Source organism: Rhinatrema bivittatum, chromosome 5 (genome assembly GCF_901001135.1).
Source record: "Rhinatrema bivittatum chromosome 5, aRhiBiv1.1, whole genome shotgun sequence".
Classification (NCBI taxonomy): Eukaryota; Metazoa; Chordata; class Amphibia; order Gymnophiona; family Rhinatrematidae; genus Rhinatrema; species Rhinatrema bivittatum.
Window position 1 is genome coordinate 335,269,102 of NC_042619.1, and position 15,865 is coordinate 335,284,966.

The window sequence follows — 15,865 nt, forward strand, 5'->3', positions numbered from 1 at the left end:
ACAACACTCGGACCGCCTTTCCTCTCAGCAATGGTAGAAAAGCCTGCAGGGCCAGACGGACCGCTCTGGTCTCTAGGCGATTGATAGACCACTGGGCTTGCGACACCGACCATAGGCCTTGAACTGAGCTCCCTAGGCAGACCGCTCCCCAACCGGAGAGGCTGGCATCCGTGGTCACCACTGTCCAACTGGGCACCAGGAGGGAGACTCCGGCGGAAAGGTGACTGGGGTCCAGCCACCAACGCAGGCTGGATCTCGCGTGTCCCGCTAGAGGAAGTGGTAGGTGGAAATCCTCCGAGACCGGCTTCCAGCGGGAAAGCAAGGATGACTGTAAGGGTCGCAGATGAGCGAACGCCCATGGCACCAGCGCCAGCGTGGAAGCCATAGACCCTAGGACCGTAAGGTAGTCGCAGACTCGTGGTTGGCGGAGAGACAACAAGCGTTGTACCTGAGTTTGCAATTTGACCATCCGTTCGAGGGAAAGAAACACCTTGCCCTGCTTTGTGTCGAAAAGAGCTCCCAGATATTCCAGGGTCTGCGTTGGTGTCAGATGACTCTTGCTGAAGTTGACCACCCATCCCAGGGACTGCAACAGATGGAGGACCCTGGCCACCGCCATCCGACACTGATCCTCGGATTTCGCCCGAATCAACCAGTCGTCCAGGTACGGATGGACATGGAGACCTTCTCGGCGCAGTTGAGCCGCCACCACGACCATCACCTTCGTGAAAATACGAGGGGCCGTTGCGAGCCCAAAGGGGAGCGCCCGAAACTGGTAATGCCGACCCAGAATGCAGAATCTGAGGAAGCGTTGGAATGACGGCTGGATACCTATGTGAAGATACGCTTCCGTGAGGTCCAGGGAGGCCAGGAACTCGCCTGGCCGGACCGCGGCGATGACGGACCGGATGGTCTCCATTTTGAAGCGAGGAACGCGTAGGCATCGGTTCACCCCTTTGAGATCCAGAATTGGTCGGGACGTGCCGTCCTTCTTTGGAACGATGAAGTAAATGGAGTAACGGCCCTTTCCTTGTTGGCTGACAGGAACGGGGGAGATGGCTCCCAAGTCCTCTAAGCGGCGGATGGTGGCTAGCACCGCCACTTTCTTCTCGGGAGCCTTGCAGGGTGACACAAGGAACTTGTCCACTGGAATGCGAGCAAAATCTAACGCGTAGCCGTGACTTATCACGGTGAGGACCCACTGGTCCGACGTTATCCCGGCCCATCTCTCGTAGAACGACAGCAACCGCGCCCCGACGTTGGGAACAGCGTGCCGAGGCTGCTGCGGGAGAAGGGCCGACCCTCTTTCATTGTGAAGACTTGGGCGCCGTGATGGCCAGGGCACCCCCTGGTCTACCAAAACGCCTCCCACGAAAGGACTGCTGCTGCTGCTGCTGCCACTGTGGGGTACGGGAGGAGGAAGACCTGAACGAGTGCCCCGACGACCTTTGAGGCCGCGCCCTCCTGGGCCCACGAAAGCGGGACCTGGCTGAAAAGGAAGGCCGCGACCTGGATCTATCTTCGGGCAACCTGAGAGCCCTATTTTCCCCCAGGGAAGCCATCAAGTCATCTAATTCCTTGCCGAACAGCAATTTACCCTTGAATGGCAGCGCCCCGAGGTGAGCCTTTGAAGAGCCATCCGCCGCCCAGTTGCGTAGCCACAGGAGGCGGCGAGCCGAGACCGACGCCACCATGGATCTAGACGAAGTGCGCAGTAGATCGTGGAGTGCATCTGCGCCATATGCTATTACCGCTTCCAACTTATCCGCTTGCGCTGCCTCGTCTGCCGAAAGGTCCGCATTGGCTTGAAGGACCTGAGCCCAGCGTAAGCCCGCTCTCAAAGCGAAATTCGTACACATGGCGGCCCGAATTCCTAGCGCTGAAACCTCAAAAATCTTCTTGAGCTGTACTTCCAGCTTCCTGTCCTGAAGGTCCCGAAGGGCTGTAGCACCCGTAACCGGGATAGTAGATCTTTTCGTTACCGCCGAAACCGCCGAATCCACCTTGGGAAACTTGAGAAGGTCCAGCGCATCCTCCGGAAGCGGGTAAAGTTTGTCCATGGCCTTGCTGACCTTCAACCCTAACTCCGGGGTGTCCCATTCCCGGAACATGATGTCTGTTGAGGAAAAATGGAACGGAAAAGCAACTGCTGGACCCGTGAGGCCTAACAGGACCGGATCCATGTTCGCTTCCTGACGAACCACCGCCGGAGGGGGGTTTATTCCCAGTTCCTGGATAATAGCTGGAATTAGAGGTGGCAATTCATCCCTACGGAAGAGCCTGACCACTTTGGGATCGTCTCCTTCCACAGCCTGTGAGCCTTTGGCTACGCCGGACGTAGCGGAGCCGTCCGCTCCTACATCGTCGGGCCCCTTCTGGGTCTCTTCAGGGGAATCAGCGTCCTCCTCGGGGGAGGAATCGGTGTCGGCCTCCTGTGGGACGCCACGTGGAGGCCGCTTCCCCCGCGAGGTGCCCTGGGGCCCCTCCGCGACCCCCGAAGGCTTCCGGGACCTCTTCAGCGGTGGAGCTCTGCGAGCCTCACTCCGGCCGCGCTTGCTTTTTTTGTATTTTAGGACCTTGCGCAACAAAAGCGCAAGGTCCTCCGAAAAAGAGCCCGAATCCGATGAAAAATCATCGGGACTCCCCGGGGACCCTGTGTCCCCCGAGGGACCCCTTCCGACCGCGATTCGCTGCGGGGAAAGCGCGGGAGGCAAGGCCGAAGGCCCTGCCGATTCCCGCGCCATTTCGCGGCCCGTGGCCAAAATGGCCGCCACTCCCGCGCTGATCGGGAAAAGCTCTTGGGGCTTTTCTACGGCGCCCCCCCCCGCGCGGAGGCGATAGCGCGGGCCGAGAACGAGCCCCCCGAGGCGCCCCCGACGACCCCTCTCCGCCCGGGATGCAGGCCGCGCAGAGACTTTCGCGCGAAAGACGCGCGCGCGCCGAGCCACAGGCCCGGCAGACCGAGCCGCGAGGCATGCCGGCGAAGAGGCGCGAAGACGGAGCAGCAGGAGCGACGAAAACTGAAGAAAAAAATTCGAACGGCCTCCCCCCGTCGGCGGCGCCCCCCCCTGCGAGCGGCGCCGCGAAGCAAGAGAGAGCCGGCAGAAAATAAAACGAAACCTTTTTTTTTTTTTTTTTTTTTTTAACAAAAAAACCTGTCGCTGTCCACGGTCCTGGAGCCCTAATCCAGCAGGGGTGAGTGAACCGGGCTCCCCGGTGTCACCCCTGACGCTGCTACTAGGCCAGCTGGGTCCTCGACCCTAGCAGCGGCCTCAACCAGGGGGGGGTGGTCCCCTCAGAACCTCACAACCCCCCTGGGAGGCAGGGCGAAAGGGACCTAAGGGACAATTTGGAAAATTACCCAAACAGAAAACAACGTAGCCTAACTGGCCTAAAGGAATAAAAAAAGAACCGACCCTGACGGAGTACCAGAACCAGGGCAGGCAGGGCTGTGACCGGACCTGCACCATCTACTGGAGACAGAGTAAGACTGAGGGGCTGTGACTGGCACAGGGGCATATATGGCTCCGCCCACAAGTTTTAGTCTGTCTCCATCTACTGGTGCGGAGTCACAACCCAGGTGTCCTGGACTGATCCTGGTACGTACAGGGAAAAGCTAATGTGCACTGAGCAGCAAAGGCACCTCAGAGTATTAAATTAGAGTATTAAATTAGAAAGACAGTTAATCATAAATGGTAACCACACCCATTCCCCATTTAGAGTATATTATTGAACCATGTAACCATATAATAATGGCACCCTATGGATAATTGAGAAACCACATATTTGTGCCTAACTGTAAACCGTTTGATGGTGTACTACTAAACGACGGTATAGAAAAGTTTTAAATAAATAAATAAATAAAATATGTTAGTAATTTGGGCGGTAGCAAGATGAGGTGAACACCACCTCCAGGAGTGGTACAGGATAGAAGGGCTGGAGCAAGTGTGGGTGGTCCGGTGAGGCTGGGCTAAGTCTCTGGAACGAGGAACTGGCTCGGCTGAGTCTCTAGTGTGAATTGAGGTATATTGAGGTAAGAGTGACCTTCAGAAACACTGGAACAGGGTATGGGTGGAAGTGGCTGCGGGCAAGGATGGAGCTAGAGCACTGGAACTGGGTGCAGGTATGGTTGTAACCAAAAAATAGCAACAGAATGCAGGTAAGCATGGCACTGGAGGAAGGGAACCAGGACTAATAAGACAGACTAAGCCAAGACAGGACAGGACAAACCAGTACAAGGAGTATACTGAACATAAAACACAGAGTGCCTGAAGGCAGCGAGGCAAGAGAAGCCCCGAGGAAAAGTCAGGGGCATGAAAGCAGAGCAAGAAGGCCTAGCCTCAAGGGGGAGACCAGGAAGGCTCAGCATAGGCAAGAGGACTAGAAGGCTAGGATAGGCCGCTGGGCAAGGAGGGAACCAGTAGGGCAGTAGGCTGCACAGCAAGGCAAGAAGGGAACCAGAAGGGTTGTAGACCATGGACAAAGCAAGAGGGGAACCAGAAGGTTCCCCTCTTGCCATCGATCAAGGCAAGTACAAGGGTGGCTAGAGCAGGGACCCCAAAGGAACTCGATGCGAAAGCATCAAGGCATGTGCTAGGCAGCGTTAAATATTGGAGTCTGGGCGTAGGGCAGGCAGGCAGGCAAGGAAGGTTGGACCAGCCAGGGAAGAGTGCTCGTGGAGGACCTCTAATAGTAAGGAGGCTGCACAGCAGCCAGAATCATAACAGAGTGGTAGTGTCTGATGATCTCAAGATAATAAAACAGTATGATAAGGTGGTGGCCAGAGACAGTCATACTGGGATGCATAGGGAGAGATATAACTAGCAGAATAAAAGGGATGATAATCTCTCTTTTCCTAGCGTGTAGCAGATGGACTCAAAACAAGTGGGTATAGTGTGCTCGTGCTAGCAGTTGGAGACGGATCTGACGTCAGCACTTCCCCGCAGGAAGTGCAGCAATTCCGTAATTTCCGTCTCCAAAGCAGTTTGGAGCTACCTCACGCTCGCTGAGCGTTTTTCCAAATTCTAACGACTAAATTCATAGAAGAAACCTATCTGAAGACGAGCCCCGCACTCCTGCGGTGATACCATTTGGTCCCTCCCCAGTTGAGTTTCCCGAGGCGATTTCTGTGGTCCCTCAGAGGTAAGAGCCTCGGTCCGATGGCCAGCTCGCAGCAGGGACCTAGCCCCCGAGTGAGAAGGGCTCGGGCACGGCTTAGAGGCAGCCTCGGTCCCGGCGCAGACTTGGCCCCCCGAGCGAGACGACTAGTTCGGGCGCGGCCTAGAGGCAGCGGCTGCACTTCCTCGAGCGCGGCGGTGACGGTAATCACTCTCTCCCCCCGCAGCCGGAGACTGCCCTGGTCGCAGCCGGGAAGTGCCGAAGACAAGATAAGGCGTACATCTTTACTTGTTGGTCTCCGAGGAAGCAAGAATTAGCGGAGTCTGCCTACGTGGCAACCCGCCAAGGAGGTCGCCATTTTGCCTGCCTGCTCGCCGTCGCCTTTTGCCCTGGTTCGTCGCCGCGCTCTAGCGCTCAGGCCAGACTGAGCACACAGGCGAAGGGCGTATATGTTAGGCGCCCGAAAATACATGGGCGCATATTCGATAGAGGCAAGCATTGAAGTCACCTAGATTCTTGTTGAACAGCGCACGCCCGTTGCTAAGCGCACGTTGATAGGCGTCCATTGCTAAGCGCATGCTGATAGGCGCCCGTTCATAGGCGCACGTTGATACGCGCACGTGGATAAGCGCATATTGGTAGGCGCACATCTTTCGCGCATATTACAAAGCGCAGACACCAGCTGGGGGGAGATAACAGACGAGATGGAGCGTAAGAGAGCCCAAGCGTCAGCAGAGCCGGCACCTCCAGACTCAGGCACAAGAGCTCTAAGCCTCTGCTCAGCATGCAACCTCAGAGCTACACAGAGCGAGGAAGCAGACTCCCTATGTGCCCAATGTGAAGAGGCCCTGGGAGTTCCAGGCCAGGACCAGTCGCAGCCCAGCGTACTTGCCAGTTCCTCAAGGAACACCCCGGACCTAGCAGGCCACCGTGAGCAGCCAGGGAACCCGAGAGACCTGGTGCCCCTAAGGCCAGATCCTGCTTCGCTCTCCTGGGTGGAATTGTTCAAGGGGATTCATGCCTTTGTCTCAATGCAGTCTGCTCCCCGAACGGGTCCATACGTACCGGATGACCCGGCCCCTGGACCCTCAAGGCCTAGGCACGGCCACTCGTCACCTGGAAGCCCCACTTATGGGGATTCAGATTGTTCTGAGGAAGACGACAAACTCCCCGAGAAGGGAGAACTGCCCTCGGGGATTGAACCATATCGGACCATGAGGCGCTTCTTTCTGAAAGGGGATCTCCCAGGCCTGGTCTCTCAATGCCTGTCTGAACTGGATGTCCCGGGCCATGACACCCCAGGGGAACCTAGAATGAATCCCCTGTTAGAGGGCCTGTGCCAAACGGCTCACCATTTTCCCCTCCTACAAGCAGCACAGCAGCTAATCGATTTGGAATGGAATGTGCCGGAGGCCTCATTCAAAGGGGGTCGGGCCTTGTCTGGCATGTACCCCTTAGACCCGGCAACCAAGGAACTGCTGGCATGCCCCAAGGTAGACGCCATAGTTAGCGCAATTGTGAAGCGCACCACCATTCCGGTGGAGGGGGGGGCGGCCCTCAAGGATACACATGACCGGCGCATGGACGCCATTCTGAAACAAGCCTTTGAGGTGGCAGCCATGTCCCTACGAATTGCGACCTGCTGCACAGTGGTGACGCGTTCCTGTTTATCACAGGCTAGGAACAACACCCTGGGAGAAGAGATGGAATCAGCTCTCTCGTTCCTCACTGACGCAGCCTCCGACCTAGTCCGTACGGCAGCCAAGGGGGTGTCATCCTCAGTGGCAGCCAGGAGACAGCTCTGGCTGCGTAGTTGGTCGGCCGACGACTCCTCCAAGACACGTCTCACGAGAATGCCCTTTAAGGGATCCCTCCTGTTCGGCAGCGACCTCGAGAAACTGGCCAATAAATGGGGCGCCTCTCCATTACCCCGTCTACCAGAAGACAGGTCAAGGAGGAGCCAGCGCCCCTTTCCTAGGCCATCCAGAGGTAGAAACTCTCAGCGCTTCAACCCTTACAGGGCTCGCTACCAAGCACCTCGTTCTCAGGCCAGGAGCCAGTCCTTTCAGACTAAGCACAACAAGAGGAGAACCAGCTCGGGTTCTAGTCCCGGCCGCACCCCACAATGACGATCAGCCGACCCATCCGGGGATAGCAGCCATAGGGAGCAGGCTAACCCTCTTCTACCGCAGGTGGGTCGAAATTACCTCGGACCAGTGAGTCCTCGCCATCATCCGAGCAGTGTATTACCTGGACTTTCTTTGGCTCCCGCCGGACAGGCTTGTGGAATCTCCTTGTTCACCCCTCAAGAGGGCGGCACTAGAAGTTACCTTGCGGAGGCTCCTGTCCCTAAAAGCCATAATCCCAGTGCCTGCAAGGGAGATACATTCTGGGCATTATTCCATTTATTTCATAGTACCCAAGAAGGAGGGCACTTTCAGGCCCGTCCTGGACCTCAAGTCAGTCAACCGACACCTACGGGTCCCCAGCTTTCGCATGGAAACTCTGCGGTCTGTCAAAAATGCAGTACAGCCAGGGGAGTTTCTCACATCCCTAGATCTGTCGGAAGCCTACTTGCATATCCCAATCCATCGGGATCACCAGCGCTATTTACGCTTTAAAGTCCTGAACCAACACTTCCAGTTCCGAGCTTTACCCTTTGGGTTAGCCACCGCACCGCGGATCTTTACCAAGCTCATAGCAGTAGTGGCGGCGTCCCTCAGGAAGGAAGGAATCCTCGTCCATCCCTACCTGGACGATTGGCTGATCAGGGCGAAGACACCGGAGGAGAGCCACCAGGCAACCAACAGAGTTATAGCTCTTCTGGAAAGCCTAGGATGGGTGGTAAACTTGAACAAGAGTTCTCTACAGCCTTCTCAGTCGCTGGATTAACTAGGAGTCCGATTCGACACCCAGGAAGACCAGGTCAGTCTGACTGCCAAGAGGAGAGCAAAGCTCCGGAATCGTCTGCAGGCCCTGCTGAGTGCCACCCGGCCCACAGCTTGGGATTACCTACAGGTCCTCGGCCTTATGGCATCCACTCTGGAGGTGATACCATGGGCGCGGGCTCATATGAGGCCATTACATCGCGCCCTCCTATCTCGGTGGAGCCCACGATCACAGAACTACACCGTACACCTACCTCTACCAGCCAGAGTGCGGAATCAGATACGGTGGTGGTTGCAGCCCGGCCACATGAGCCGGGGGTCAAGAATGTCCTCCCCAATCTGGACCCTGCTCACTACAGATGCCAGCCTGAACGGATGGGGAGCACACTGCGAAGAACTCACCACCCAAGGGCGGTGGAACAGAGAAGAGTCGGGGTGGAACATCAACCGACTAGAGGCATGGGCAGTCAGGATAGCATGCCTGCGATTTGCCCACAGACTCCGAAACTGAGCGGTCAGAGTGATGTCGAACAACGCCACCACAGTGGCATACATCAACCGACAGGGCGGAACCAGAAGCCGACAGGTATCCCTAGAAATAGCCCCCCTGATGTCTTGGGCTGAAGCAAATCTACAGGACATCTCCGCCGTCCACATCGCCGGGAAGGACAACACCACGGCAGACTTCCTCAGCAGAGAAAGACTAAACCCGGGGGAATGGCAGCTGTCGCCCACAGCTTTCCAGAGGATTGTGGATCAGTGGGGGACGCCGGGCATGGACCTACTAGCGGACAGGTCCAACGCTCAAGTACCCAGATATTTCAGCCGCAGGCGGGATCCTCTATCCCAGGGGATCGATGCCCTGGTCCAGCTATGGCTTCAGGGGATCCTGCTATACGCCTTTCCTCCATGGCCCCTGCTGGGCGCCATTATACACAAGATTCAGCGGCACAGAGGCCTAGTTCTTCTAGTGGCCCTGGACTGGCCAAGAAGACCCTGGTACGCAGACATGAGAAGACTACTGGCAGGGAATCCACTACCCCTGCCTCCACACAGGGACCTGCTGCGGCAAGGTCCCATCCTCCACGAGGATCCAGCTCAATTCTCTCTTACGGTCTGGCCATTGAGAGGGCTAGACTGAAGAAAAGAGGATACTCGGGGCCGGTAATAGATACACTCCTCCGAGCCCGCAAGTTTTCCACTTCCCTAACCTACGTAAGGATCTGGAGAATATTTGAAGCATGGTGCGACACTCATGGCACCAATCCACATATGCGACCACAATCCCTATTGTTCTGGATTTCCTGCAGGATGGGCTTCAGAAGGGTCTCTCCCTCAGCTCCATCAAAGTTCAGGTGGCTGCACTGTCTTGCTATGGTCCCAGGAGGGATGGCAAGACTATTGCCACGCATCCAGATGTGTCTCGCTTCCTGAAAGGAGTTAAGCACATTCATCCGCCACTGACGTGGCCAGTGCCTTTGTGGAACCTCAACCTTGTTTTGGATTTCCTCGCGGGATCCACCTTCAGACCCCTTCGGGGCCTGTCTCTCCGTTCTCTAACCTTGAAGATGGTGTTCTTATTGGCGGTGTGTTCAGCACGCCGCATCTCAGAGCTACAAGCGCTGTCCTGCCGTGATCCCTTTCTCAGAATCACTCCAGAGGCTATCCATCTTCGCACGGTTCCCTCCTTTCTACCTAAAGTGGTCTCACAATTTCACCTTAACCAAACTATATCCTTGCCTACCACGGCGGGTTTGAAGAAATCTGAAGAAGGGCGTTTGCTATGCCATCTCAACATAGGCAGAATGCTGCCCAGATATCTGGAAATGACACAAGAAGTACAAAAGACGGACCATCTGTTCGTCCTGCACAGCGGGAAAAGACAAGGGGAAGCGGCCTCTCGGCCCACCATCGCCCGCTGGATTAAAGAAGTTATCAGAGCAGCTTACGTGGAGGCTGGGAAGTCTCCGCCTCTACAGGTCAAGGCTCATTCTACCAGAGCACAAGCGGCATCTTGGGCAGAATCCAGGATGCTGTCGCCTGCAGAAATCTGTAAAGCGGCGACGTGGTCCTCCCTCCATACCTTCTCCAGGTTCTACCGTCTGGATGTCCAGGCCAGGGAGGATACAGCATTTGCGAGGGCGGTCCTACATGGTCCTCAGGCAGCCTCCCGCCCAGGCTGGGAGTAAAGCTTTTGTACATCCCATTTGTTCTGAGTCCATCTGGCTACACGACAGGAAATGTTGAGATTACTTACCTGATAATCTCCTTTTCCTTAGTGTAGACAGATGGACTCAGCATCCCGCCCAGCTGCCTGTGTACATGGGTTTCACCGATTCAAGGTAAGCCATGTCATCTGTTTCCATAAGAGCGTCCCCTTTGCCAGGTGTCGACGCCTTCCAGTTAGGAATGCTGGCGGTCTCCAGCTACTATCAATCGGTCAGGGGAATCCTGTTTCACTTTTCACTGAGCATCAGTACACACATCCATAACAGCTTTTGCAAGGAAGATTACTAAGTTGCTACGCTTCCTGTGGGGGTATATATACCCGTGCTGACGTCAGATCCGTCTCCAACTGCTAGCACGAGCATACTATACCCATTTGTTCTGAGTCCATCTGTCTACACTAAGGAAAAGGAGATTATCAGGTAAGTAATCTTAACATTTCTTGCTAAGAACAGATTCAGCTGCAGGAGAATTTAATTTGATAGTACAGTAGTGCCCAAGCCTCTTCCTCTACACTTGGCAGCTCAGAGTGATCTGACACAAAGTTTATTTAGTGAAAATTTATATTCCGTCAATCCAAGAATCTTCCTCTTGGTGGCGTACTAAAAAACTTCCCATAGATCATATTATTGCAGTTAAACCAAAAACGTCACACAAAGACTTAAAAACAAAGAGATCCAAAGACCAAAATTCAAAATAAAATTTCAAGACTGGATTCCTATGTGAATTCTCCTATAGATAACACTATTACAGGGTGGTTAAATCAGGTCCTAGAGAGCCACAAACAGGATATCCAAATGAATATGCATGATTGATTTGCATATAATAGAGGCAGTGTATACAACTGTTTCATGAAAACCTGACCTGTTTGTGACTCTCTGGCTACCTCTGCACTATTAGGCTTAACCTGGGCAAATCCTGTCTTCCTCCCAGATTCTTAACCTAGCAAGGTCAGATAAAATTAGCACTTTCCCTTTCTATGGTATAGGGAGGGTGAATCAATCTATCCTGGAGGAAAATATTTCCATTTTTACCCCTTTTACAGACCAAGCATTCTCACTGGAATGTAGAATCATTACCAACCCTTGTCCTACATGGATATGTTTTCATTGCCCATTATGAGGCTGAGCTGTTATGTGTGACTAAGTCATTATCTTGCCACAGGTGAGCTAATTTGACACATCTTCTCTCTTGCAGGTAGGAGATGTGGTGCAGTGTGAGATCGATGAACTGGGAACCATCACCAACAGGGTGGCAACAGGATGATTATGAAATGAAGAACCAAAAATGACATAAAAGCAAATGCTCAGTTCATCTCCCTTCTCCCCATATCTCTTGTAGTTTTACTTTATCTGCTATGTGCTAAATTAAATTACATCACTATGATGTCACTGTGCTGAGCTCAGTCGCCATCTCACAGAGGCACAGCTGAGCCATTTTACTGGCTAATCATTTCTGGTCTTCTTAAAACATTCTACTTAAATAATCTGCTTAAGTCAAGACTGATTATGTACTCCACAATTCACTAACCGGCACAAAATTGATTTTTATTAATTAACATGTACAACACCTTGAGCTTTTGGTTAGATGATTAACAGTGAAATGAATGCACAAAAAAGTTTTGCCTTCTTACTGCCAAAATCACTCCTGTCCACTGCCTAGCACAGCAAGCACTCCAGGCATCTGGAATTAAATAAAAAGTCAATATTCAAAACATTTATGTGGTTAAAGAAGAAATTTAATCTTACCTGATAATTTCCTTTCCTTGAATCCTGCCAAATCAGTCTAGACAAGTAGACTATGCCTCTTTGCCAGCAGGTGCAGATGGAGAACTGCAAGTTTAGTGTGACTTTGCTCACAGGAGATGAGCTGGAGCAGTAGTTAAACCTGGTCAGTACACCTTTGTCAAAGCTAATCACCTGAACAATTTTTAAAACAGCAAATAAGCAATAACTTTTGTAATTAACTTTTTGGAAATAACAGCTAATCCAAGGCCTTCTTTGTTATCTTTCTCTCCTTTGGGAAGAAAAGACTTGAAGAAGAGAAGAAACTAATAGGGCCTGCTCCTTTCGGTTCTCCCAACAAATAAACCACTATAATTTCTATACTTTTTCCAGCCTAGATAAGATTAAAATTTTCCTCTTTTATCATCTTGTCATACCAGTCCTGATGAATGGTATGTACCCAAGCTTCCCCTATATTGAGTGGGAGGAGGTCCAGGCTTCTCAACCCCTGCCCTGAAGGGAGCATCATTCCGAACCTGAACATCCAAGCAGCAATGCTCAGCAAAGGATTGGAAAGACAATCAAGTTGACATCTTGCAAATATCCTCTAGGGAGACCACCCTAGATTTAGCCCAGCAAGCAGCTTATGCTCTCATTGAATATGCTGTCAACCCTTGTGGAACTGATAGTCCCTAGCCAATATATGCTGTGCCAATAACTTCCTTAATCCATCTGGCTATGGGAGATTTTATTTATTTATTTTTATATACCGACAATTGATCTGAGATATCACATCAGTTTACATTCAGGTACTGTAGGTATTTCCCTATCCCCAGAGGGCTTACAATCTAAGTTTGTACCTGAGGCAATGGAGGGTAAAGTGACTCGCCCAAGGTCATAAGGAGCGACAGCAGGACTCGAACCCTGGTCTCCTGGTTCATAGCCCACTGCTCTATTCCTCCTCCCTAGAGATTTAGAAGCTGCCTTGCCCCTGGAGATAAGACTACAGAGAGATCTTAAACTATTCAAAGGAAACTTAAAAACCTGGCTCTTTAAACAAGCGTTTTACAAAGAAAACAGAGAATAGGAGAATATACAAAACTGGCTTTGGAAACTTCTGCATTCAGCACCTAGTTCTCTAGGACGGTGCATACTTGTTATTTTATGTTTCACCGCTAACCTTAGATAAAAGTACACAGCAAAGTGAGTTCTACATGTAAAATTTAAAAACCATTACATGTAAGAAAAGGACAATATCTATAGCACTAATCAAATCGTATTTATCTTGATAATCTATGTAACTGTAACCTTAATGGCACTTGGTATAACATATTATCCAGTTTAATTTTAATATTCTTATGTGCCGGTTTGTAACCGTTGTGATGGTATTTAACTTAACGACGGTATAGAAAAGATTTTAAATAAATAAAATAAAAAGGACAGTCAGATTTCCAAAAAGAATTGGTCACTTATCAAAAAATGGCTTTATGTACATCCATAAGAACATAAGGCTTGCCATACTGGGTCAGACCAAGGATCCATCAAGCCCAGTATCCTGTTTCCAACAGTGGCCAAGCCAGGACACAAGTACTTGGCAGGATCCCAAGGAGTAGATAGATTCCAAGCTGCTTATTCCAAGAATAAGCAGTGGATTTCTGCAACTCTCCCTTAATAATTGTTAATGGACTTTTCCTCCAGGAACTTGTCCAAACCTTTTCTAAATGCAGCTGTAGTAATAGCTTTCACCACATCCTTTGGCAACGAATTCCAGAGTTTAATTATGCATTGAGTAAAAAAATATTTTCTCTTTTCCCTGTACGTACCAGGATTAGTCCAGACGGTGGGTTATGTCCCCCGTCCAGCAGATGGAGTCAGAACAAAACTCTGAGGGTGCTGCCATATAAGCCAGTGCACCCTCAGTATCCTCTCAGTATTCTTCTGACTCCAGCAGATAGGAGTTGGGGAGTTCTTAGCTCCCCTGGGGTTTTAGGAAATTTGCTTCCTTCCCTGCTTCTATTCTCTGTTCTAGTATTGTGTGGTGAATCAAGCTGCTTAAAAAAAAAAAAAAAAAAGTAAGAACAGCTCAGGCACTGCTCCCGGCAGACCTTGCAACCAGCTCTGGGGGTTTGCCTGCCTTACTCTCATGCTCTCTCTCTTTCCCTCGTGTGTTTGGGGGTAAGTCTTTGGGTTATTTGTACTTATTTTTCCCTCTTTTAGGTTCCGTGGACCGGCTGTTCTCCGGGGGTGATTGCTGACGGGGTCGGCCCCCCCCCCCCGCCGCGATTCGGCCCGCGGTCTCGGGATGCGTTTTTCCCTGGGATCGCCGACTAGGTTGAGCACCTTGCTCTGAGTAGGGCCGGGGCACAGCAGACGCGCATTCCTGCTGCCTGCGGCTTGGGTTCCCTCGCGGCCTTCCCCCTTCTTTTTCCTCTTCATTCGCAGCCATTATGCCGCGCTCCCAGCATTGTGCTGCTTGCGGGGAGCTGGGGTTCCGGCTCTCCCGCGAAGGGGTGTGCTCGAGGTGCCTCCCTGCCGCTGAGACGGCCCTCCTCGCGAGACTCTGCGCGTCTTCATGTTCCTGAGTCGGGCCTGATCCCGTCTAGGGCGGGAACGGTGGACATTTTGGGGGCAGCGTGTTCAGCACTGGAGGGAGAGGATGTGGAGGATTCCCTCAGCGACCAACCCCTGATTCTGGTCCCGGTTCAGCTCCTGGCCCCCGGATTGCAGCCTGGGGACCCTACTGCTCTGCCCCCTCCGGGGCCCTCCCATTTTACCAAGGAATTTGTGCTTTTGATGCACCAAGCTTACATGGCAAGTCTGGGCCGTGCTCCGGACCCAGCTTCAGCACCTTCGCCGCCTAAGGTCCCTAGGATGGGGGATACCGGGGCAGAGACCCCTGGTGTTTCAGCAGGGGCCTCCTGGGTAGGCCTGGCGCTCCCCCTGGGGGGGGGGGGGAGTACCATCAGCCCCTGATCCTGTTTCCCCTGATCCCTGCCGGGTCAGGACGATCTTCTCCTTGCAGCTCAGCTAGAAGGGGACGACCCTCGGGTTTTGCGCATCTTCCAACGGGAAGAACTTGATGACCTCATCCCTCACATAATTCAGGAACTAGACCTCGACACACCACAAGAAGTGCAGGTGCCTTCCACGTCCGGGAAGAAGGGTGATCTGGTCCTTGCAGGGCTCCGTCCCTTGGCGAGAGCTTTTCCAAACCATCCCACGTTTATGCAATTCATTTCCAGGGAATGGGACACACCTGAATCCTCTCTGAAAGTCAGCAGGGCGATGGACAAGCTCTATCCTCTCCCGGGATAGTTGCTGGACATTCTCAAGGTTCCTACGGTGGTCTCGGCGGTCACGAAGCGTACGACTATCCCGGTAACTGGAGGCACAGCGTTGCGGGATTTGCAGGACCGAAAGCTGGAGGTATACCTTAAGAGGGTATTCGAGGTTTCCGCCCTCGGGATCCGGGCGGCTATCTGCAGTTCCCTTGCACAGCGGGCGGGCCTTCGCTGGGTTCAACAGCTTCTGACTTCGCAGGCCCTACCACCTGAAGAAGCCTCCCAGGCGGATCGCTTGGAAGCGGTTATCGCTTATGGTGCGGATGCCCTTTACGATCTGCTAAGAGTGCTGGCTAGATCAATGATATCTGTGGTATCAGCAAGACGGCTACTGTGGCTCCGAAATTGGTCGGCGGACTCTTCATCCAAGGCGCGGTTGGGATCCCTGCCGTTTAAAGGCAAGTTCCTCTTCGGGGAGGACCTAGACCAGATCATCAAGCTTCTAGGGGAAAACGCGGTTCATCGTCTCCCCGAGGACAGACCTAGATCTTCGGGGTCCCGGTCTTTCTATCCTTCCAGGAGTTGTTTTCGGACGCAGCGCAGATCCTGCACCACGAGACAGACAACA

At 52.8% G+C, this 15,865-nt stretch overlaps 1 protein-coding gene across 5 annotated transcripts in view; it reads left to right on the plus strand.

Annotated features, from left to right (window-relative positions):
* FAHD2A (fumarylacetoacetate hydrolase domain containing 2A) overlaps positions 1–11,948 on the plus strand; it is a 134,401-nt gene extending 122,453 nt beyond the window's left edge. For all 5 annotated transcript variants that reach the window (XM_029604444.1, XM_029604443.1, XM_029604440.1 and 2 more), the window contains one exon: positions 11,430–11,948. In XM_029604444.1, the coding sequence (XP_029460304.1) occupies positions 11,430–11,433 (4 nt within the window). In that variant the 3' untranslated portion in view covers positions 11,434–11,948. The remainder of the gene's footprint in view (positions 1–11,429) is intronic.
* The last annotated feature ends 3,917 nt before the right edge of the window (positions 11,949–15,865 follow it).